The sequence below is a fragment of the Maylandia zebra genome, linkage group LG2, assembly GCF_041146795.1.
Source record: "Maylandia zebra isolate NMK-2024a linkage group LG2, Mzebra_GT3a, whole genome shotgun sequence".
NCBI lineage: Eukaryota > Metazoa > Chordata > Actinopteri > Cichliformes > Cichlidae > Maylandia > Maylandia zebra.
In genome coordinates, this window is record NC_135168.1 from 42,573,156 (window position 1) to 42,599,557 (window position 26,402).

The 26,402-nt window shown below is 38.4% G+C and overlaps 1 protein-coding gene across 1 annotated transcript in view; it reads right to left on the bottom strand.

Moving 5' to 3' along the window:
* Positions 1-26,402, bottom strand: part of pcdh11 (protocadherin 11) — a 157,893-nt gene that overhangs the window by 50,681 nt on the left and 80,810 nt on the right. Inside the window, exons 5-6 of the mRNA XM_004545516.5 lie at positions 25,882-25,917; positions 15,582-15,780 (exon numbers count right to left, since the gene is read on the bottom strand). Coding sequence (XP_004545573.1) covers positions 15,582-15,780; positions 25,882-25,917 — 235 coding nt within the window. The remainder of the gene's footprint in view (positions 1-15,581; positions 15,781-25,881; positions 25,918-26,402) is intronic.

The following is a 26,402-nucleotide window of genomic DNA, read 5'->3' on the forward strand; positions in this document are numbered from 1 at the left end:
GTCAGAAAATGTATGACAAAATGAGAGGCAATAAGATTTTCTTGGCGAGTCATCGAAATTCGCCATGGCGCCACGGCCTCATGGTATTGTGAAAACTCAAAAGCTCCGCAATTTAACATGGCACAAGGGTGTAGTTGACACTGTCCAAATTTGAAGCTTATACGCCCAAATCCCAAGGAGGAGTTCGTTAAAGTTCGAGGCATGGAAATGGCAAAATTAGAGCCAAAATGTCACCTTCTCTTCCAAATGGCGGACTTCCTGTTGGGTTTGCGTCAATGGGCCCACTGACTTTTTTGTTCGTCTTGGCATGATACACATGTGTGCCAAATTTCATACATGTAGCTCAAACGATGTGGTCGTAGGGCTGCATTTAACAAGGCATAGGTGGCGCTCTAGAGCCATTTCCCAGTGCTCATATGTAAAACCATTAAAATACAAAATTTTTCACCAGACCTGGCATGTGTGCAAAATTTCATGAGTTTTTGAGCATGTTTAGGCCCTCAAAAAGGCCCTTGTTTCGCCTGAATAATAATAATAATAATAATTAAAGCTGCAAGCAGCGTTATGAGGGCCCTCGCACCCCCGGCACGTCGAGCCACGCCCAACACCTAAAACCAGCACCTCCGATCTGATGTCACATTGATGGAATTCATGCATTTAACCACCAGCTAACATTTCAACTCATTCATTCATGATTAGTTAGTCGTTCCACTAGGTGGCGCTCTAACCATTATGTACAAATGGCATAACAAACATTTCCGAGCTCGAGTCTCATCACGCCTGCGACCTTTGGGAGAGATTGGATATTGTGTTTTTGAGTGACAGCAGATTACTGCTTTTTGGCGAGTGATTCAAACTCTAAGTGCCGCCATAACCACCCCGTTTCCCTGGACGTAAAAAGCTTCGCAATTTAAAATCACAAAGGTCTTTAGATTCCACACACTGGAGAATGGTTCAATATGATGAAATCCCTTGGAGGAGTTCGTCAAAGTATGAAGCCTGAAAAGAGGAGAAAATGTCGCCAAAATTGCACGTTAATTTTAAAATGGCTGACTTCCTGTTGGATTTGGGATATTGCTCCAAGAGACTTTTTTGTACATCTTGATATCTCCTATAAGCCTACCAGGTTTCAGATTCATACATAAAACACAGAGCTGGGGCTGTGGTTTTGAAATTTTGTAGGGGGCGCTGTGGAGCCATTTTGGGATATTCAATGAAAATGATCACATAACAACAAAGCCTTCGTCACATTGGAGGTGTGTGCCAAATTTCAAGCCTCTATAAACTTGCCAAGACCCTCAAAAGCCACTTCATCTTTCATCGTGAACAGCGTTGCCACCAGGGTGCGCCGTTCAGTTTAAAGTCACAATTTTTGCACTGAAGCATCACGAGGGACTGATGGTGATATTCACCGCTTTTGAGGTGGCCACGATCAACCTGTGAAAATCAGTACAACAAAATTAAAGCCATGACATTTCCTGTTGCCACTAGGTGGCGCTGTCCGTATTTCCGATTATGGGCACATCAATCTGTTCAGGGCGCGTCTGACATCATGCCTGTAAAGTCTGGTACTGATCAGACTGGATTTCATTGAGTTATACTAATTTGTTTCTTCATGGCGTGACATCAAAGTTCGCCATGCTGCTGGGGTCACACCCTTTTGCGAAAACTCACAGTTTTCACTGTAACCCAAGACCAACTCCTTAAGGCTTTCCTGGAGAAATTTGAGGCTGCAGATGTCACCCATCACTATACTGTACCCCAAAGTGTAAAACATGACATTTCCTGTTCCCACTAGGTGGCGCTGTCCTTGATGTCAAATATGGCAGTTGAAATATGTTCAGGGGTGGAGCCTTATCATATGTGTTCACGTTGGTCAAGGTCAGAAAATGTATGACAAAATGAGAGGCAATAAGATTTTCATGGCGAGTCATCGAAATTCGCCATGGCGCCACGGCCTCATAGTATTGTGAAAACTCAAAAGCTCCGCAATTTAACATGGCACAAGGGTGTAGTTGACACTGTCCAAATTTGAAGGTTAAGAAATGAAACCCCAAGGAGGAGTTCGCAAAAGTTCGAGGCATGGAAATGGCAAAATTAGAGCCAAAATGTCACCTTCTCTTCCAAATGGCGGACTTCCTGTTGGGTTTGCGTCAATGGGCCCACTGACTTTTTTGTTCGTCTTGGCATGATACACATGTGTGCCAAATTTCATACATGTAGCTCAAACCATGTGGTCGTAGGGCTGCATTTAACAAGGCATAGGTGGCGCTGTAGAGCCATTTCCCAGTGCTCATATGTAAAACCATTAAAATACAAAATTTTTCACCAGACCTGGCATGTGTGCAAAATTTCATGAGTTTTTGAGCATGTTTAGGCCCTCAAAAAGGCCCTTGTTTGGGGTGAATAATAATAATAATAATAATAATAATAATAATAATAATAATAATAATAATAATAAGAAACGGAGCAGATACAATAGGGCCTTCGCACTCTCAGTGCTCGGGCCCTAATAATAAGAAACGGAGCAGATACAATAGGGCCTTCGCACTGTCAGTGCTCGGGCCCTAATAAGAAACGGAGCAGATACAATAGGGCCTTCGCACTCTCAGTGCTCGGGCCCTAATAATAATAATAATAATAATAATAATAATAATAATAAGAAACGGAGCAGATACAATAGGGCCTTCGCACTCTCAGTGCTCGGGCCCTAATAACTGCAATGTCTAGTTTGAAATGATGAGGAAAGAAACTCTTAATGTCCTCTATTTAAAATAACATATGCCATACTATTCAGACAGACCCTTGCAAATATGGCCATTAATAGTATGGGCCAAGTAAAATATAGTTAAAGCCAAGAACATGTTTTGAATAACCAGCAGCCAGAACTTTATAAACTTAAAAACACAACTTGTAAAAGACAGGGCAAGAAACCTGTATGGAAGTGTAACGTGTTGGCTTTGGTTTGTCTGAAACTGTGAGTACAAAGTTTAACAAACATACATATGCTGTTCTGAAAAATCAGTGATAAGGGATAAGGCAAGAAAAGGCATCCCTTCACTAATTATGTGTCCAGTTGTCTTTCTTATCTGCATTTGTTGACAGTATAAGTGGGCCTGTGGGTGTATATCAGCGCCTGCTCGAGAGCACACAGGCATGTGTCTGCTGCACATGTGAATGTGTGTGTGTGTGCTTGTTATATTCAAATCCTGGCTGCTGCACACAAGTCGCCCAAACCCAGTATTTCACAAACACCATGCCTTCTAATACGCTGCAATATCAAGCTCCTATTGTTGGATAATTGCCACTGATGGAGAAAAAAAAAAGAACAATATTTCATTCTGCACAATCTGTGGTAAACTGAAATCAATGAGGCCGAGTACTGTGATTAAAATGTGATCGGATCACTGACGACCAACAATGACAACAAACATGAAACAGAGCTCCTTTTTTGAACAGACAAAGCTGCTCAATGGTTTAAATTTTGTCCACTGTGACCAGGATAATGGCAACCTATTGATCGCTTTTGGCATTTACGCTGAAACTCTAACTTTCTAAGCGGTTCATGTTAATTTTTAAAAGAAATCGTGACGTTACGTGAGACCTGTTTTGTGTGGAGGGGAGACTGGGGGACTTTTTGTTTTGCTCGAGTTTTGGACTGATCTCGTGTTGGGCAGCTCTGCTTTTTGTTTGATCTCCTGCAGCAGGAGAATCACACTGAAGAAAGATCTACAAGGGAGGTTTTCAAAGACCCTTAGGTTGTCGATGCTAGTGCTTTGTGTTCGACCTCTCTGTTCTTAACTGTAGTTGTGCAACGTGGGAGGTTTGTTCAGCTAGATGCCGATCAAGGTGTATTCCTATGTATGTGCTTCTGTAGGAATGCTTTATATATATGCTTGGCATATAAAGGGTCTGCATGCGCTGTGTCTCTCTGGACAACAAGGGTGATTAATAAAGAAACAAAACAACAAATAAGATGTTCATTTTATTTTATTTTTTATTTTTATTTTTTTTTAAGCCTTAAGAGTGATGAAGCTGAACTTCAGAAAAGAGCAGATTTTATATGTCCTTCCTCACAGGACTTTCTCTTTTACTCTCTGCCAATTCATTAACTTGAAGAATTGAGAAATATTGTCTTGCGTGGTCTCAAAGATCTTCTTGACAAAATTCCAGGGCCACTAAACTGCACTTTCATTTTCTGTACGACTAAAATGTTCCCAAATTGACAGTTGCTGACTACTTTTTGCTTTTACTCTTCGTGTTTACTTTCCTTCATCTCAAACATTTTAGTGTTTGTGCTTTTCTTCTGCATTATATGTTTAGAAAACTGTAACTATAATTAGACGCTTCAAGGCAACAACAGCTTAAAAGAGAGCTTTTAGTGATCAAATGTCTCAAGTTCTTCGGGGATGAATTCAGCCTTTTATTCAAGAAGTTAAGGTGCAAGAGAGGGCTTTCCATGGTGCATTATATGGAACTGTATTCGCTCAATCATCCATTATACCACATGAAATGAAAGTCAGCATGAGACCCCATGGCACCTCTGTCCACACCACCATGTGTTGTATTAAGGGTGTATTATAGCATGGACCAGTGGGTCCCAGATGCGACAGCAGGACTGATCATCAATTATTATACCTCACTGGATCAAAATGAGCATTTCTGCTCATTCCAACATCCCCAGCGCTGGCCTGTGGTGGCTAAGCTGAGGCTTAATGCACCTCCAACCCCCCATCCCCTCTACAGGCTCAGCAACACCAGCAGTAGCCCTCGTGGAGGCAATGGGACATGCCTCAAGACAGCATCTGCCTCCCCTTGGTGACCTGCCGAGTTAAGCCAACTGAAGAATCAAGGGCATACTTGCAGAGGTCCCCGATTTTATCATAACAAAGACATTGCTGCTGCTAGTGCCTGTAACTAGCTTCAGAAGATGTTTCAGTCTATTTCTGCTAATACTATGAACTCACTCTCTCTAACGTTGCCTTTCTTTCACCCAGTATTTTCTTCTCTCTCTTACCATTCTGTCTGAAATGAACACCGAGGGATACATCCAAAGAACCGCATTTATGTCAGTAAATACTTCGGATACGCTGTTTACAGTAAAAGAATATTTTAGAACTTTGAAGAGTGTTGAGATGTCTAAATGGAAAATAAAATAAAAGGGTGTCTTGTTTTTCAGCAACCACTGGTGTTATGTTTTGCTGTTTTAGCCTGAATATCTTATAAATGGAATAATAATCCAGAGAAGTAGTACAATTTCCACAAAATCCTGGAAATTGTCAATATTATTTTTTCTTTTTGAATTAGTCAGGATGACAGATGTTTGACGCTTGAAATCCAGTGGGACATCTGGCTAAATAGAATAAGGACAAATCAATGCAATCATGCAGGTGTCAGGGGGAAATGGGGACAACAGCACACAGTCTGTCTGCTTGCTCGCAGGAGCTTCTGGCAAGTATTTTGTGCACCAGGTCTGCTTCTGCATGCATGGAGTGGCAGACTGCTCACGAGTGCTACATTGCCTTGAGGTCCCCACAGATGCCTCACAAAGAGCACGGGCAGAAGTGCACCACAAACTTGTGATGGTGGATGTGATGAATGCCTCAGCTTTCTTGCAGCATAGAGTACACAACAATCAGGTTTATGTGTTCAGTGTCAAGCCTCCTTGAACTCCACTGTCATTTTCTGTTAGGCCGAACATGTCCTGGAGGGCCTAGCTGAAGATCAACCCCCTTGTCCTATCTGAAAGCCTCACTCTCTTTCTTCTCTCTTTTTTCTTGCACTCATTCAGTACAACTTCTTCCGTCGTTTCTCACCACACTCTGACTCCATGCATCAGTATTACCAGCATGTGAGGGGTTCCACATCTCCATGAATACCAGTTTATCAACCAGTCGGTGTATACATTGATTGAGCGTGGTTAGGTTCCATATAATGCAGTGGAGTAATCCCAAGCATGCTTGTGCATTCAACACCCGGATTAAATGATTGTGTTAATTCAGAATACAATTTCAAAACATACTGTAACCTGTATTCTTTACCATATAGAAATATATTTTTATTATATTTCAGCCAACTCGATTAAAAGCTGGTAACTTCATCAGAAATCAGTTGGGTATGTATGTGTATGAGTACTGTTAAGCATGAAATTTATTGCAGTTTTATGCTTGTGCTTGTGAAATTAATGATTTCACAGAAAAATATTGCATTTCTTGTGAATGACACATTTTAGCAGAAATATGCTAATACGTGAAATATAGACAGATGGCATCATAGTTGTAGCCGTCTGTCATCATATCATTGATGTCATTGCTGCAATGCTGAAGCTATCACTGTAAATTGAATCTAATCAAAACTGCAGTTAATCTCATAACGCTTTCGTATTGGAAAATAAGGCAGAGAAAAGCCGCAATATAATTTTACTTTAGTCACAGCAGGCTGTTCTTCAAGTAAATATCTGCTTAATGTTCATTTTTCTCATCTGTCAGAACACTTCTATTATTCAGCTTCCCCTGATGTGTAAATAATTGTGCTCTTTTTAGGACAATGAAGCTTTAAGACGTCTTTGCCATATGCTTCTAGCCCGCTATTGGTGTACTGCATGCAGAGTATCCGGACAACCCAGGTCAATGACATTAAAGGCTGAGAGAGTTGGTGAAAATACAACTCATGTGATGCTGGGTCTGCTCAGCCTTCAGGAGACATATTGATGCACAGTTATTTTGGTCAATAAGTCCTTCTGAGCAGAGGCCATCCTTATCCTTGAGACCGACTGCATGTGAAAAATGAGAATGGGATGAGACCATGCATTTTAATATGCAGCAATATCTTAAAGGAAGGGACGCGGAGAAAGAAGGAGAGGTGTGCTGTGTGGGAAGAGAAAAAATGCCATGCGCTTTTCACAGGGGAAGCAACACCCACAATTATTTATTGTAATTTCAATGAGAACCGGTGGTATGGCATGCAGCGTAATTCAGAAATGGTGATCGTGCTTGTGTGCGGCACCACACTTTGCCAAGGTGATTAGCAACATACAACTTATCTATCGAGATAATAAATCACAGAGTAATTTGCTAACTTACTTCCTACTGCTAAGTAGCATCTGCACATGTGTATAATAATTTGCACATCGTAAGTGATTTAAGAGTGGTGAAAGGTGAGCCAAGGGCACGACCCCCCCCCCCCCCCCCCCCACCCAAAAAAAACCCCAAATTTCAATGCTAAATAACTGTCAGCTGGTGGTCTTTTCTTGGCGTCTAATCATGGTTGAAAAATAGTTCAAAAATGAAAGCTCCTAAGGAATTCTGTGTTCAATTTTTTTCCCTACTATATCTTTAATCATTAGAATAAAGTTACTTTCGGCTGGTCTCTTATTCACAAGGGGTCACCACAGAAGGTAGCGCCACATGTTAGATTTAGCAGATTTTTAAGGCATGACCTTCTAAACTCAAAGGGATTTGTCTTTCCTTCCAGAACAGAAATGGGATCTTCAGATTTTTTTGTGAACAATACTAAAACTAAATAGCCAAAATGAAAAGGAAAAGAAACTTGGTAGAATCAATGAAAAGGAAAAAGAGAAAACACAACTTCAAAAGTGTAAGTCGAACGTGAACACTCTTGTCATTGGGTTCAGCACTTTTCCTATGAGCTCTTTGTGTTTAAATAATAGCAATCCCGAGCTTATCCTGCTTTTGTTTCCCGACATTATGGACAGAGAGGGGCTAATCATAAGAGTTGCTGTTAATTACTGTGCAACAAATGAAATAGAATTTATATGTAAAAAACTATAAATGGCATAAAATTATTGTTTATTTTTATTAAAAGAATATTAAAAGATTCTAAACTTTGTGCAACCAGTTTGTAGTACTAACCTTATTAGCTGTTGTTTAAAAATATAAATAAATAAATAAATAAATAAAACAAAGGCTAAAACATGTCATTTCTTCCTTGCCAGTATTTCTCACTTTGTAAGAAAAGGTCTGATTTGACCTGTGATGTGACGATTTTGACCATAGAAATGACGTCAAATATTTCAACGATGTTTGCTGGGACAGTTCTGGTCTTCCTATCAGTTTCCCATCAAAGAGCAGTAGCTAATCCATCTTGCTTTGTTTTATTTATTTATTTATTTATTTTTTAATCAGACAGAACACGGTTTTGAGACCCAAGAAGTTAAATTTCACTGGCCAGACACTGCTTACCTATGTTTTAGTGACTGGATATGTAAATATTATTTTCTGTAGTCAAAGCAGAGGTGCTAAAACAGTGCAGCCAGCATGCCAATTTGAACTGAATGTAGCGTTGGTTGCACAATCAAATGCTGCAGGTTGGTGCAGAGGTGATATTATTTTTCACTTTTACATCTTTCCCTTTTTTTTTTAACGTCATCTACATTTGGGATTTTTGTGAAAGCTATCTGTATCTAATTAAGTTGAATAAAATATTAGCAAATCCATATTTTATAGCTTCCCATGTTTTCCTCTTGCTTCTGTAGGGACTCAGAGGTTCTTGCTCTACAGTCAGGTGTAACCTCAGGTCATCATACTTGAAGGAGAGATCTTAGGAAATGTTTGGAGCATTGTGGGATCCAAATATGTGATGAGGTTTTCTTCCAAATTTAAAAATTCATCTTGGTTATTGTCTGAGGAGCTCTGACCAGAAGCTCAAGACAAGGCTTAGTGGTTGTTTATTTCCAACCAGACTAAAATATATGACTATAAAAACCTACAGCTAATCGCACCATGCATATGCCAGACACCATTATCATCAAATACATAGCTCGCAGATTTTTTACTTCAAGTGTGTTGTTTTTGCTTTTGATGATTCATGTTTGATAATACTGAGACCAAATCAGCTATGAAATCGAGGACTCACAACACTCACCTCTTTCAAACACAATATTTTACAGGTTTTATATGCAGCCTGAGCCATATTCCAGTTTGGGAATCACAGAGTCAGTGAAATGGAACAAAGTGGATTGCTGGCTGGGGCCTTTGAGCGGCTATCCTTGTTTGAAGTCTCTCTCCAGCCCTGCCGAGTTCAGAATACATTGTCCAGAGATACGATCAAACTTGGCAGCTATTGATTCCTTCCCAAATCAGACATAAGACATACTGAACATGTTAAGAACTTTCAAATACGTTTTTTAATTGTGTACGTCTTTCAAAAACCCACTCGTATCACAGTGCTGCTGAGTCAGTTTGAAAAAGGAGCTTTTGGACAGTCAGACACTGTATCATGCCAATATTTTTATTTTTCTCTCAAAAATTTCATTCTGAGGACGCTCATGCATAAATGTGCAAGAAGACGAGCCTTCCTTGTGTCACTGTGACAAATATAATGTTCTTTTTCTTTGTTTGTTTCTTTTTTTTTTGGTGATCTAGTTAAAATAATACTAAGTGTACGTTGGTTCTGAACTGCTCCAAAGCCCTGGAGCTCAATGAGTGTAAACCAGTCATGATCACTTTTGTTTTACTTTCGGTTTATATCACTCTCCCTCTTTGCCTTCCTCCCCTGACAACCAGGCTGTTTTTATTTTTCTAGGTAGAGTTTCCACAGTAACTCCTTTTGTTTCACCATCCACCATTTCAGCTACCTGGGGAAAGCTGCCAATAGGTACTGGGGGAAAAAATCCACTCTCCTCTACCTATTTGGGTTGCACAACTGTGCCTCACATTTTCCCTGCGTATGTTGATACATAGTGGCAGACAGAATAGCATAGTGGAAAAAAAAGGCTTATGGGGAACCAACCTAAAAGGGGATGATCTCATGATTCTATAGCCACTACATTGTGCAATTAGCATTTATTTCATAGTGAAATTAAACATTTAAAAAAAATAAAAAATCAGCTCCCTATTGCCTTTTTCACAGATGCTGAAATAAAAGTATCAAAGGATCCAATAATAACACAAACATTTTTTCATTTAAAACAGAAATATAATCCCCTACAATAGTTGAAAAAAGTACATTTATCCACATAAAGCACATAGTTAGGACTTCAAGTCAGTGGTGTACTAAAAATATATCTACCTAATATCTTGTGGATAATATGCAGTTAGTTTGCAGCTCTCAGCTCTAATAACATGCTCAACTTTCAATATGTAGAGCTGTTAAAATGTCTTAAATCTACAACTGCCACTCTCGAGATCTTTCATGGTAAGTTCTGTCTGATTGCACCAGAAAGCTCCTGTCTCAACTTCACAGAAGACTTTGGCAGGCCAACAAAGAACAGGCCCTAATACTGTGGAAAAGGAGGTTTCTAACATGACACTTTTCAGCTGTTTGAAGGAGGGTGGAGAGAGATTTCTGTGAGCTGAGTTGACTCCTCCAGATCAATAGCTCGTCTCTTTCTCTCTCCAAGACAACTGGTGTGGCATTTGAACCAGATAAAACAAGGGTTCCCCTCCACCTCACCTCTGACAACTGAGCACTTCCACCAAATCCCAGTTGGATGAGAAGGATACAGATGAGTCCATTTAAATCCCCTTTCCAACTCAGTTCTAGACCCCCAGTGATCAGAAAATGCAGGAAAAAGCACCTAAAATCATCTTGAAAGGAAAGGTCCAATCTATGTAGGTTAATATTCACTGTTGCTTCATTTAGCTCTGTTGCAGGCCCACTGGGGCAGCTGTAAAAAAAGTTCTGGGAGCCAGAAGGCACAAAGGCTTTTATTTATTTATATCGTGGAGAAATATATAGCAGGAAGCAAACTGGTGCAAATGATGTGAAAGAAAAACTAGTCTGAAGAAGTTATCTTGCAGATTGTGGGATAACTGCAAGAGAAGGAATAGGCTGCATTACCATTTTATGTGCGGTATGAATTAAATATACACACTGCTGCCAGAATAAGTCAGATAACATGACAATATGTAAGGTAATCCTTCTTCCCATCCTTCAACCACCAGCGATGTACCCTTAAGCAAGGCACTTGGTTCTTAATTACTCCTGTGAAGCTGCTCATTTGTCAGCAGCAGATGATGAGATGGGCCGGCAAAAGTAAAAGGTTGCATTGGCAGCTAAAGTAAGTGTGGCATTGCTATCAAAGAGAATGCCTGCTCAGCCAACCTTGCACATAAAAGCTGAAAAAAAAAAAAAAACTACTCTTACAACAGTTCATCATCTTTCTAACCTGTGGTCAGCCAATTATCTGGCTCTTGCTACAATATTGGACTTTTAACTCTCTGAACAAGGGTCCTCTTCTCCCTTGCATGTCAGCTTAGTCTTTCCCCCTGGTCGCTCATGACATTGTAACACTAATTACAGCTAATTGTTCTATGCTGAATGGATTTAGTCACATTGCAAATGATATGCCATTGGTCAGTGTCACAATGTTTCCACAGAAAAAAATTCAATGGGGAATGGAAATTTGCACAAATGAATGTAATTAAGAAGCACATTCATTACTTCTAATTGCATATGAGAACCCTCAAAGTGAAACCGAGATCCGGCTCATATGAATAATTAATGCAGCTAACTGTACTGAACACTGTAATGTTGCTGCTGTCACATAATGATGTGCTAAACTATTGCTTTTAATGATAAACTGTAGTGTTATACTTTTTCGTAATGCACAGTCCCAATCACCCACAAACTTATTTTTTTCCTCATTAAATCCCTTTATTTGCTGGCAGATTGTGTCTAGACAGTTGAATTCCAATCTCAGCACAAGCGAATGGGCGGCCAGACATACTGAGTAGAGTTGGAGGTTAGAGAAGTATTAAAAATTCAAGTGGTACCAACGTGTTTGGCACACTAGATCAAGTCAAGTGGCCTTTTCCAAAGACAAGAAAAGGGCAGTTGTAAATCAGCCAACTGGAAACTCAGTCTGAGAGCCATTATGAAAATTTTGGACCTACAGAAATCAAAGAGTTGAGAATGTAACCCCCAGAAAGTATGAACTTTGCAAGCCTTTAATCAGATTATTTGTCTGCTGGTATCACAGGAATTATAGAATGTGCCATAAAAGACCCCCCAAAAATGTTAAAGTAAACATCACACAAAAAATAATGATTGAAATCTCTGATTTGATGAGTAATTACTTTTTTTTTTTTTTTAGATTTATACAGAATGCATTGCAACACATTCAGAACTGTAATCGTATTACATTTGGAGTATTTAAAAAGGATTGGCTTATTTTAATAGCAGATTTAGATCTTAGACAGACAAGGTGTAAGCTGGTCATTTGAAAGCCATATGCCACAGATTAAGATACGGCACTGTGCTGTGCAGATATTTCATGTTCCTTCCAGAGGCTAATGCACTTCGTCGGAACTGCCTTTGCTGAGCTGCTTGTAAGTGGGCAAAAGTACAAGCTCCTAAATCCCTCAACTCCAACAACAGGAGAAAGAAATAAGTATATTACAAATCGTCCGGAGAACAAAATTGTGTATTGTTTGAAAAATGTGAGGGATTTAGACTCAGGGATTTGCTCCCACTTTGCCCCACTTTGTCTGAGGGCTTAGCACTGATCGCTGCTCGCGACATGATGATTCCCATCATTCTTCAAAAGCCTTTCAGGTCATCATTAGTCCGACATATGCTTAACGGCACAGGTTACCACAAAAAAAGTGAAGCAGATAAAAAGTGAGGTTAAAAATTAACACAGAAATATGTCAGTGTCCACACAGGTTGACAGATCAAGAGTATGCTCACGCTACCCACAAACATAGTGTAGATGCCAAAGCAAAGAATTACATGTATGTCCCATTTTGAACTATTCACCATGTTTAATTGTTCTGATTGTATAGTTTTGCACTTGCCAGCTGTTTGACGTATACAGCTCTGACATAAAAACGTACGTGCAAATGATGTTAATTAGGACTTTTTATATATTTGTCGAGACAGAAGAAGAACTAACAAAATCTTCGAAATAATGTGTGACAAGAGAGGCGACAGCTTAAGACTGATGGCAGGGTGGTGAAATAAGCCTGGAGGGGGAGGCAAGAACCCATAAAATGAACAGCCGCCTTACTCATAAATAATAGAAACATAAAATGTCATATGAACTTTATATCAAGAGAGGGTGGTCTAATAAAGATGCAGGTTTAAAGAGGAGTTGAGAAATTCATTGTCATAAGAAGGCCACATGGCTTGCCTTTGGCACAGACAATTATTCAGAGCAAGTTGACATTCAGGTTCTAGCTGAAGCACCTTTAAGAAACAACACTGCTTTTGACTCTCGAAATTCTCTCGTTCTACTGTTGCTCGGGTCTTTCAATCTCTCAGCTCTGTTTCTCACTTTTCACTTGGAGTCATTCCATCTCCTCTCTCCTCTTTACACTTTTCCTTGTTCTTTCTGCTTTACAAATTGAGACGACACGATAAGAGATTGCCACTGCCATGCCAGCCTGGTGCTCATTGATAAAACCATATCTAATCCATCTTAGGCCCCCCTCTGTCACCAACACACTCATCTCTGAGACAGTCAACGTGCACAGGATCCATCTCTCTTTTTGAACTGAGCTGCACAGAGTCAGAGTTTATCTGACTTAACTTCTGAAAGAAGAAAATGGAGCTCGATGAGTCAGGTGAATTTCACTCTGCCTTGAAATGATGTGCAAGTGTGTTGTGTGTTGAATCGGTAGCATCCAAAAGCAAATGAAAAAGACTCTTGGTTTTAGGTGGAAATGCATGGTTTATGAAAGATCTATTTTATAGGAATTAAAATGAGATTTTCCTGTAATTTCCTCGAGCCTGTAAACTCATCAAGGTTCTGCTAAATTACACAAGATGCATATTAATCAAATCGCTTTATATGGCTTGCACATTAGCTTTGAAAATGATCCATTCTCCTCTTCCCTGCCTTTACTATTTATCTGTTAGAACTATATTGACTTTAATACAGTATTACGCGTGACTTTGTGGTCAAATAACTAGAAATAGCTTTTCTAATATCCAACTACTTATATTAGACTCCGATACAGCACTCACTAGGATTTTTCATGCAGCAATTTGTAAAAGTACACATGCATTTATTACATTAGTATGGTCTTCTGTCTAAAGCTAAGACACTTCAACAAATATTACCCCAGAGGGAAAGTGGGTAATAAGTGGAGTATTTGAGCAAGTTTATGAAGTATGAGATGTTTATGTCTCTGTATATTAATGGAATCATGAGCAATTGCCTCACTATTCGAATGAATCACATATGAATCACTACTGTCAACATGGTGAATACATTATAGAGAACAGCTGGGGAAGGAGATGTGCTGCATGCATTTATAAAAATGCATGTGTACAGATGTGTGAAAACTGTTTTTTTAAACGTACAAAAATGTCTTGTTATAACTTCACAATCTTGCCATGAACAGAAGGCCATCACCACAATGTCGCCCATTTTGTTTAATACCTAACACAAGCGTTCACAATCACACTCACACTGACACCCAGGCCCCAAACCTGTCAGCCCAGATGCTGGGGAGACACCAGGGACTCTTGTCTCACTTACAACAATGACACAATGGCTTTACTGCATGTAGGTGTATACAAAGAAAGCTATTTTTCAGTGTTCTTTGGATCTTATATGCTGCATAGGAAAAAGAAAAAACGGTCTCACATTTTGACAGAAAACTGAAAATCAACAGAGTGAAGATCTACACCAGTCCTGTCCGAAATATACGATGGAGGGTTATATCCAGAAAATGAAATCGGATTCACTTGGATTCACTGGGACCCACAATAGCCTTGTTCATGCTGTCTTGTCATATATGGCGAAATAATTTCAGCAGCATCTCTGGTATGCTGCTTGTGTTTCATCACTGACACTGATGAAAAAACCCAGAGTTTTTTTGTTTTGTTTTGGTTTTTTTCTACACTGTCTTAAGGACATTTCTTTTTCCATCTGGAACTTGTTTGAGCAACTATTAAAATGTATATGCATGAGGAAGGAGTTGTGTATCCCTGTGTTTAAAAAGGCTTGTTTTATGGAAAACAGCAGTGGGCAGTAAGCCATGGAGTGACAGCTGTCTTGTGAATCATTAAAATACAATTTGGCAACACAGTTAAAACTTCAGAGGAATAATTCCCATTACGTTGTACAGCTTAACACTGGACAACAGTTAAAAAAAATTAACCTTACAAAATAAATTTTAAGTAGCAAACACACTATTGTGCAAATTACATCCTTTTTATTTTATTCTGCTTTCCCATGACAGAATCACTGCTTGTGTTTTTCTTTTTTTTAATGAAACCAATTCACTTGCATATTTTAAAATGACTGAGATGGTGTTTGGTTTAATCTGTATAAAGAAAACTGTCAAATATAACACACTAAGAATGAGTACGTAGCGAAATATTGGATTTTTTTTTGCTTGCTTAAAGAATGAACTCACAAAAACAACATGCATAGCTAGTTGTTTTTGGTTTTTTTTGTACAAAAATGGCTGGTTTAGTGTTTGCAAAGCTGTGTTGTTACAATTACAATCACAGCTGTAATCTCAGTAAATAATTGTACTGTTTTAAAACACAGATGGCCACTTGTAAATTATGCTGTCAGCCTCACAAAGCACAAACAATAATAAAAATGAAAAACATAAAAGAAAGGATTTGCCTGCTGTCAGATCTAGCAAAAATATACTACTCACTGGATTCAGGGTCTGAGTTTCCATCTCCCTCGGTCCGGCTGTTAGGTGATGTTTGCTCATAGTACTCCTCTTGTGGGAAGCTAAGGGGAAGAGGCTGGGTGGTACTGGCAGTGATGCTAGGCTCCGGGTCTCCAAGCCCGCTGTCACTGCAACTCTCCTGGGAACCGTCTGGAAGATGGAACGTCACACGGCGCTGGGTCTGAGGCACACCAGAAGATAAGAAATGTTTATATGAGAAACGCTTCTGTCCTGTTAATATGAACATCATGATCATCATACTACTACTACTACTAATAATAACAATACAGAAACCTACATTATTATAGTGACTGTAAGCAGTTTAAGAGGTAAGGGGTGAACATTTTTTTTTAAATTTGTAGTTACTCTCATACTAAAGACAGACCTAGACAGCAGATCTTTTAAGTCCATCCTGGATCAGACTTGCTCCACATTCCTCAGCAACAAACACCCTGTCACCATTTTATGGTTCTCCTCTCACTCATCACAGCTTAACACAAACAGCCCTTGTTATTAGACCCAGTCGTCTGGCTCAAACAATCTGGCCTTTGTCAAAGCGTCTCAGGTCCTTACGCTTCCTCATTCTCCCCGGTCCCGCATTTTGACGACAACAGCTCACTCTTTACTTAAATCGCATAAATCCCAGACCCTGACATGTGCTGCTGTTAGGAGATAACCTATATGATTGTTTCACCTGTGAGTGGTCATAAACAATGGGCTGATTGCTGAATGAATAAAACCCACTGTATCGGTCCAGGTTTTGAAATATCCACCTCTAAGATTTTTACCTTCACCCCATTGCAAGGATGAATGAAATCTCAGTTTTTGTTTTGACTATAGAGAGACTACAGAGTTGAGAAATTACATTGAAATATTGGCAGCAATGCTTCATTCTAGAAGTAGTGTTAAAGGTACTCTTTATAATCCATAGAACAGAGTGAACTGTTTTCTTTTTTTAAAGACTGTTTTATTCAGCAGTGAGGAGTTACTATGAATACTTCAAAGTGAGATCTGTCTGGAAAAACAAGGACATTTCTTCTACAGAAAAACACTGTTTAATCTTTTAAAATATATCAAAGCTTTGAGCACCACAATCAAAATTCTTCTCACAGCCATTGTGCTGGGGTGAGGGCAGAAATCTCAAAACTATGTGTATGGTGTTAACCGCAACACTTACTTGAGATTTTTTTTTCTTTTTTGACTGAAGGGGCAAACAGAATAAAAGGCTTTAGTGATTCACTAAACCAGTGTTATCATCAATTGAAACTGTGATTGTTGAGTCCTGTTTCTTCCATTTCTATTTCTTCTATACAAATACAGACCAGACCATTTCATATCAAGATGTTGATTCAATTAACCTTAACATGTAAGTAGGGTAAGGCTCATGGGTGAGCTTGGTGTTTAACTAATTATCATTTACACTGTAGGCTTTAGGTCATAGATATTTTACAGTATCAGAGACTAGTTTGTTCCAGTACCAGTAAAATTACACAATACTCAGTAGCCATTTTTTCCAACTATCGAAAAAAAAAAAAAACATCACTACTTAGACATAAAATCTTTTATTATAAAGTAATTTAAAGACACCAACAAGGTGGTGACAAACTTGTTACTTAAAACGTTAACATGATACTTTGTTTATAAGACGAAAAGACTGAATGAAATGGTTGGAAAGGTAACCTGCTAATGGTACTATGAAGTCGATCATTAGCTCCAATATGTTAGCTCATTCATTCATTTATTTATCTTTTTAGCCATTGCAAACATTATAGCCTATGGGACATAACTGATATCATAATGCCAATTCCAAATAAAAAGGTAGTGTGTATTTTATATAAACAGTATAAAAGATGGCCTTAGCTACAGTGACACTGCCCGCTGGTTTCTGAAGAAGTAAATTGTTGAATGACGCATCAATTAAAAGTCGTTAGCTAACATGCAGTTTCATATCGTAGACAATTATCTATTTTGAAACATAGTAAAGAGTAAGCAAAACACGTACTGTTAGAAAGAGCAGTTTGTGAATTTTACATGATTGCTGGTAGAATAACAGTAGCAGTGGCTACATTGACTCCAGACACGCTCACAAAAGTATGGGTTTGACTATCGTGTAGATATACGCGTCCAGAAGAGGGACGCACCGAACACTTTTGCATTTTAAGCTTAACATTATGCTGAAACTGCAGAAAGGTTGGGTTGTGAGTTACAGTGCAAACTACAATCAGGAGGAACTTTTAACAGTCCTGTTGTGATTCCCCAAACACTCCTCATCTCTAAGTATGCGTACAGACATTAAGCACATAACACAGTGTTTAACAAATGAAAACACAAATAGAAATCTGAAATCAGTCAAAAATGTGTTTGAAATTATATTGTTATTTATTAAGCAAATACCAAACTGAATTTGTGTTTTTATTCACACATTTGAGCCGGCACACAGGACTTCTGTGAGACGTCAGAAATTAATCAAGCATAACAATCAACCATTAAAACTAATTTTTCTGTTCAGGAATGCAAGTAAATAATTTTAATTTGGCACCTTAATCAAATAATAATAATAATAATAATAATAATAATGTCCTTTACTTTTTTTCAGCTGTTTTATAAAACAGCAAATTTGAAAATTCATGGATTACAACAGTTATTATATTTTTGCATTTTAAAATATTTGGATTAAATAACTTGTGTGTACTGGTAGATTAAGCATTACAGAAAAAATAAACAATGATTTTTGGTAATTAGCAACACTGTTAATTTAGGTCAGCTGTGGCATAAACCTTACACTGGGTGGTCTAATAAATGTGTTAAGCACTGTATTACACATTATGAACATATACTGGATGGGATTTAATATTAAGTATAAAATGAATAAACACACTGAGCACTTGTGAACATTATTTTACATGTGAAACTCTATATTCAGACGTGCTGTATTTTAAAATTGAAACTTCCATCACTTTAATAATATATAGCCTTTTGAAATCAGATTATTCTTTCTGAGACACCATGTATAACAAAGATTTACAATAATTCGTTTTTATTCAGTGTGACCTAAAATGAGTGATTGAGGCCATGAAGTCAGCAGAAAAGTGTTTGTCGAGGTCAAAACAGAAACCTGTTTTTTCTACAGACCCCTATAGCCCCAGAATTCTTTGTGCACCACAGCTATTGTCATCTTAAAATACAGGTTTAAGGTACGGTATTTCAGCATAACAATGCAAAATACTTCCATCCCCGACTTCTACTGTCTTTCGTAACAATAAGTCAGGCCAGCGGCACTAGCCGCCATCTTCCATGCAAAGTTTTTTTTCTGTGGTTCATATAGTTCAGCATATAGCATATAAGAGTAGACACGAACACATGTTTATGTTCAAGATGTATGCTGTCCCCATCGGTTTCTGAACAATAGCAGCATATGTACCTTTGTTTTCTTTGATTTTTTTTTATCTGTGACACTTAAACAAAAATAGTTTTTGTTTTTTTAGAATTTTGGTATTGAAAAGTAGCACAGGTATTGGTTCTGGTCACATCCCCCTAAGGCAAGGGTGTCTAACATAAGGCCCTTAGTGTTACAGCTTTTCTGATTGATATAGAGCCCCACCGTCCATTGCCACCCATACTACACCGAAGCACACGAACATTTTCTGTTAACTATTGAAAACTCTATAGTCTAAATTCATAATTACAGGCACAATGATCAATGTCTTCTGTAATGTTACATGTTTATTGTGTTTCACTGGTGCGACCCACTTCACATCGAAGTGGGCTGTATGCGGCCCACGATGTAAAATGTGTTTCACATCCCTGCTCTAAGGACACCACCAATGACAAAGACAGAATATTAACACCAAGGAAGGAGTGACAGCAACACTTACTCATAGACGAATGAGTATAGTGAGATGACATTTCCAAGGGAAATCCATGCCTAAATGTTTTTCATGACTTGTGTTATCTAGTGTTTATCTTCTTTTACAGTAACTCCATAGTGTATCCATCTTTAAACTGAATAACTGAGACAGTGACCTTATATTGGCAAAATGTTTTGGGTGTCTCAGGCCTATTAAATATGGCGTTATTTTTGTGCCACTATTCTGAGCGATGTGTTGCTCGCGCTCTCAACATTTCTGCCTGTGCGCGCTCAACTCTTTCTCTACACCGTTATATTTGTGCCACAAAACCGGCCAATCACAGATTTGGATGCAAAAAAATCTGATTGGCTGTTCTGGTCTCCAATCAGCTCGAAATGACAAAATGCAATATCCCAAAATCCATTTCGTCCAAAATTCAAACGAGGCAGTGGCGGAGGAACTCAGAGTGGCGGAGTTTGAAATATTACTCTGTCTGGGTCACAAAATAAACTTTTAAGATATTTTCATGTGAGAATGGTGCTGTGTAAACTTCTAATATCTGCTCGATTCATCAAGACATCACATATTTGCATAACTGCTCTAACGTTTTCGGAGATGCCTGTTACCCATCAGCTGACCGGGTGGTCACTCGGGTTAAACATAATATATAAGGATGAACTGACAAAAAATCACCGACTACACCACCAGGTATTATAGGAAAAACCATAAAGCCTTTGAACTAAAACAAACGCTGTTGTAACAGTGATGTACACTGTCTTGTTGGTATATATGTATGATTTGTATAACCTTCATGTTTCCAAACCGATATCATGAGCAGCAGCTTTTACAGCTGTGGCTCCAGCAAACACCAGCTGATACTAGAAAGTAATATTAAATAAATTCTAACAACAGCTGATCAAGCTTGAACATGCTGTTGTTGTTTCTCCTCAAAATACAACACTTGCACCTGCAAACTTTTTTTTACGTGCGCTCACAATAGTGGCACAAAATAATTAATTTACTTTTCCTATATAGGGTATCTGTAAGGCTTGTAATTGACACTTGTGCAGTACAGGTCCTGTGGTATATGGGATGTGTATTAACAGGTTGAAATACTGTATGTCCTAGTTTTCCTTCTCACCCAATTTAGACACAAAAGAAGTGGAAACGTGTGTGGAGGCTGAGACTTTGATTTGTAAAGTCTTGGGGATCACAGGAGTGTGGGCATTTTCTTCTCAACAGTACAGGCTTCTTTGATTTCTCTGGAGGTTTACAGAAGTTTATGTTGTGACCTTTCTTTGGAGCTAACAAAGAAATATACTCTGTAAGTATCTCCGTTAACATGTTTGCTAATCTAACAGAAAGCAAACTACATGGTTACAGTCCTTTATATTGTGGGCAATCTTTAGACTCCACAGACTTTTATATTTTTACTTTGATAAAAAAATTGTTTCCTTTACAAAGACAAAATCAGACATGAGGATATCTGAGTTTGATGCAGCCATGGTGAAACACAGTGCAGTCTCTGTAATATAGACTGCAGCTTGAATTTATGTCTACACATGATTCCCTCAGTAACATCATACTGCATCACGCTGTATAGAGGCATAAAACGTATAAAATATAATTACGCCCTCAGCTTCGGTTATTGCGGCGAATTTTATTCATCCCATTATTCAAACTGATAAGATTTTTTTTTTTCCGAGAGCAAATACAACTGGCACAAATGACTATCTTGATTTTCCATTGCTATAGCAACAAAAGCAATATGCATGTCCTGAATTAAAAACATCATTAACACTTGCGCCTTTAAGCTCAGGAGAAGCTGCGCACACATATTTTTCCATAGTCACCACAGTGTATAGATAAAGCAGTTGTTGTTGTTTGATAAGTCTAAATAAGGCAAAGGAAACAGAGGAGAGATGGAGAGCGAACTAAAGTCTGGTTCTAAAGAAGGACAAGCTGCCAAAAACAAAGTGCACCAAAAAGCTTCATTTAAAAATTATTAGAGTGGGCTGCCTAACCTAAATCCTCACAATTAGCACCCTGAAAGCACAAACTGAGTGGTTTCAATACTGTGATGTTCAAGCAGTTTGTTAAATACTCTTTTTTTTCTCTTTCTTGATTCATCTGGAACCCGAGGCCTCAAATCCTGCTCTCCGTTTGTGCGAGTGTGTGTGAGAGTTTGAGTGTGCGTATGCCCTTAAAAAGACAGACGAGAAATAAGAAGAAAAAGACAGAAAAAGGGGGCATGCAGTCAAAGAAACAAACAGCCAAACACACATAGCCGTCAACTATTGTCTGACATAAAAACTCTGAAACAAAAGCGTTTTGTTGGAGGAATAATGTATTTGTTCACATGCGCTGCATTAATTTCTCAAATACATAAAAACACAAGACGTAGTACTAAAATCAATCTTCTTTTTATTGCACATGGCGGGAGATTCTCTGGTGGTATATATTCTACAGCACAGAGCCTTTTTTTTCTCATGGTTTTATTCATTTTCTAAGACAGAGTGGAAGAAGAAATACCTTGCTGGCAAAATTATATAGTTATGTGTGCCATGTTTGCCCACGCTTTCAAGTGGTCTAAATATCTACTTGTTCTCAAACAGCGTTGGCAGCTGTTTCTCAAATTACTGGAGGATGCACGCAAATGCAATGTCCAGGTTCCAGCAAAAGAAAAAGCCCACTTACGGAAGGTTGGCAGCTTTACAAAAAAGCACGCTTTCTCTCCACATGATTCTAATTACTGAAAACTTGCTTCAACAATGGCTCCCAGAATCTATTAGAACAAACAGCTGCCCGTGACAATTAGGACATAATCATTTTGCATGAGGGAGTGTCTTCATTTTTAGACTGTTGTTTATTCAGGCTCCTTCAAGTTGATGCCAGATGTTAAGAAAAGCCTAATTCGATTTCATGGTGCCCTCGCTACAAAGTCACTCGGAGCTACAATATTAATTACAATTAAATACCATTAATAGGTCTTAAATAAATAAAAGTTTTGCTCCCAGAGGTAATGACTAATGCGAATAAAACATTAATGTCGAAAAACAAACACCACAAACAAAAACAAACATTCACCAAGGAGTCAAGGTGAGTGTTTTGCTAAGCATAATCACTTATTTAAAGAAGCTGCCAGAAATCCATAAACCAAAGACAAGCTGCTGTAAGAGATATCAAGACCAAACAAAGCCCGTTCAGCCAGATAAAACACTGCCTTGAGAAGTATGTACACAGAGATAAACGAACAGGAGACGTGCATGCCAAGTTCTACCATATAACAAGCTCGAAAATCCAAAACCAGCCCTCTGGTAACCACCCTGGCAGGGATGAATTCACGGGTTACTGGATTATAAGTCGGCTATATTTAGATAGAGAAGAGGGGAGGCCAAGTGGTTGCCACCTTGTTCTCTGGTAGGCTGCAGCTCTATGGCTTTTATTATTACATATACTGCCCCCCCCAACTGCCGTTCTCTCAAAATAGCAAAGAAGTCAGCGGTGCACAGAGGGGGACTTGGCTGACAACCACCTTACTGAGTGATAAACAGAGACCACTTAGGAGTGAATCAGGGGAGATTGGCTCTGCCATTTCAGATAAGGATCAGCTCGCGGGCACACCTAGACCTGCATAAATCTGTTCAGAGGAGATGGCGATTTGTCATGTCACACGTGTCTTATGTAGAGTGAAAAAAAGCGGCTATACAGCAATGGCAAGATCCAAAAAGCAGTGTCCTGCATGTCCCAGTGTTGCTTGATGTGAAGGTGGTGCAACATTGGCAATAAATAAATAAAAACCAATGTGGTTTTAGGTATTTCTTTAGTCCTTTCTTTGATATTTTTTGTACATGCTGTTCCAGTTCTGCCTATTATGTGTAAGGTGATATGCCGCTGCTTGTGAGATGATGAGTTAGCAGGAAAACACAAGAAGGAGGTGATTCTAGCAAGTGGGCTGAGAGATTACTGGGTGGTTTTTTTGACTGTCATCAGTCTTTGAGTCATCTGCTGTTATACACTGATAATTCTGATATTCTTTGTGTGACACTGTTATGACAAAACATATAATATCTCCAGTCCTGGCAAACTGTGGTCTCACACTGAAATGTGAAATGTCACCAACATGATGACTTCAGTATGAATAAGCAACAGATGTTATTAATAATTCTGACTGTGTAGTCAAAAAACTAATGTGAGAGTTTAACACAAGCATTTTCTGCCGCTTAACATTATGCTGAAACTGCAGAAAAGTTGGGTTGCAAGTTACTGTGCAAACAGTAAGGAAGAACTTTAACAGTCCTGTTGTGATTCCCCCAAACACTCCTCATCCCTCAGGATGCTTACAGACATAATACAAATCTATTAGACTACCTGTCATAAAACATGAAAACACACATCTGAAATCAGATGTGTGTTTTATATTGTTATTTATTAGGCAAATGACAAACTGAATTTGTGCTTTTATACCCATAACAGAGCCAGCACACAGGACTGCTGTGAGAAGTCAGAAATTAATCAAGCATAACAATCAACCACTAAAACTAATTTTTCTGTTCAGGAAGCCAAGTAAATAATTGTGATTTGGCACCTTAATCAAAAAATAATAATGATGTGCTTTACTTTTTTCAGCTGTTTTATAAAACAGCAAATTTGAAAATTCATGGATTACAACAGTTATTATATTTTTGCATTTAAAAATATTTTGATGATAGATTTACCATTACATTGTATTGTTATTACCAATAGTCTAAATTTAGGTCAGCTGTGGCATAAACCTTACAGTGAAACATTATGAACATATACTGGATGGGATTTAGTGATAAATGAATAAACATTTCACTCTGTCATGTATCCAACAAACAACTTTTAAAGTAATAAGACGATGCTTTTCAATACTTATGACATTATACTGTTGTCAACATGAAATTTGACAACATCTTTCAGCTATTTATGGAGCCTGATGGGGACACTGGTGGACAAAATATTACTGCATGGCAACAAGTTAGTTATTTGTGATGACAAGATCAATAACTTGTGGCTAAGAGGCAGTTAGGAATACAGATATGATAACTAAATTGTTGCCATGTGTTATTAATGCCTGGCCACAAGATACAGAATCTGTTGTTTACTGACAGCATCAAGCGAGCTCTTTAGGGAAATTATCACACATGAAGCATCTATAAATTTGATTTAATTTTGTTTTATTTTAACCTTGGGATGAGTTATAATAATATCCTGCATTATCAGCAGTGGGAGGGGCCCTGAACCAGCTCTCGCTCTCTCAGTCCTGTTACATGTCTGTTGTTTTCTTCTGTTTAAGGAATTATATAATTGAGGAATACTGAGTAGTGGCTAAGAAATCAAAATACGTGACATGACGGATGTGTTGATAACCTGTGTTCTGTTTAAACACAGCCTGGCACCTAAAAACAACAACCTGCTCTGAAGCAACAGCCAAAATAGTTTGTAATTTTGTTGTTTATGCTATTTTTATACACGTATAGATCTTGAGAGGGCAAAAATTACAAGCATCTGACTTGATGGTTGAGCCCAGACGTGAACAAAGCTCTATGCGCTTCAGGCAACAATTAAAAGATCAGACACCTTGCAGCTTTCTGATCTTGTTTATCTCATATTCAAAGTCATGGACACTTTATAATGAAGTTGTGGCCACGATTTAATATCTAATTCCCATGTCTTATTAACTCGTGAATACTATTTAATTATCTCATTCACATGTCTTATTATGGACACAAGTTATTGGTCGTTTGGTCACACGTTACCATGTGGCCAGGAGGGCTTTATAGCTCTAACTCGCGTTAGTCGTATTTATACTAGAATATGATTATAACAAACGGAAAAGGCCATCACAATAAGAAGATTTGCCATTTCTGTTAGCTATTTCCAGAATTTTTAGAATCAAATCCAGCAATGGACTTTCATCTGTGCTTTTTGTTTAAGATTCAACCAACGGCATAAGCAGAGCTGTTTATTATTTGCTATTTTTAGTGAGGAACGACATGTTTTTTAAGCAAAACAAAAAATGTGTTACACTCCAGACAAAAAGCATTTAAAGTCTGAAACTAGCGCTCAATTGCATGTAACCATATTTAAACCATACAGTGTTAATATAATGGCACACCTGTGCAGTTAAAAAATAATATTGTGGAGGAATGTGCATCTGACAGTGAGCGTCAAACATTCGTTAGTGAGATGTGTTTGACTCTAATTGCACAGAGTAAATAATTATTGTGTTGAAAAAGACAACAGTTCTTGACATCTGTAATGTTCACCCAAGTATTAACATTAGCTGACAGTGTTAATTTGTTTGCTGTAAAATATAATAGCAGTCCAAACAAGTGCTTTATCAGGCAACATTCATGCTGATAGATGTGAACATGCAAGAGAGAGCAGAAAAAATGGTAAGCACTCACATTCACAGAGGTGATCTTCCCCAATTGACAGGCCTCCTGCAAGGAAAGATGACAGATTTTTACATCGCTGTCTGACTGTAACTCTATAGAGAATTTACAATTGAAATTGATATTTGAACTCAGCAAAGGAAAGTGCACGGGGAACTTTCCGGTGTTCTTAGAGTCAATCAGAGTTCACAATCGAGAACCACGTAGATTTGAGAGTTTTTTGAAGTAGGAATTGAGAATAAGGATACATATTGATTTCTTGCTCGGATACAAACTTTGTGCAGTGCACTTCCGTGCCCAGTTGGCTCGCCAGCAAACCAGGCTGCAGAGTACACACCCGCTCCCCAGAAAAGTAAAGAATAGGGCAAACCTGACATCCTGACAACAGAAGCCCTACATCTGATACTTTGATAAAGATGTTTTCTCCACATGTCAGGGAGGAAAGTGAACAGAATATCAAATGAAGCGTCAAAAATTAACAATAAACAGTGACAAGCTTCTAAATTGGGAACAAAAGACACCCGCAAGCCTGC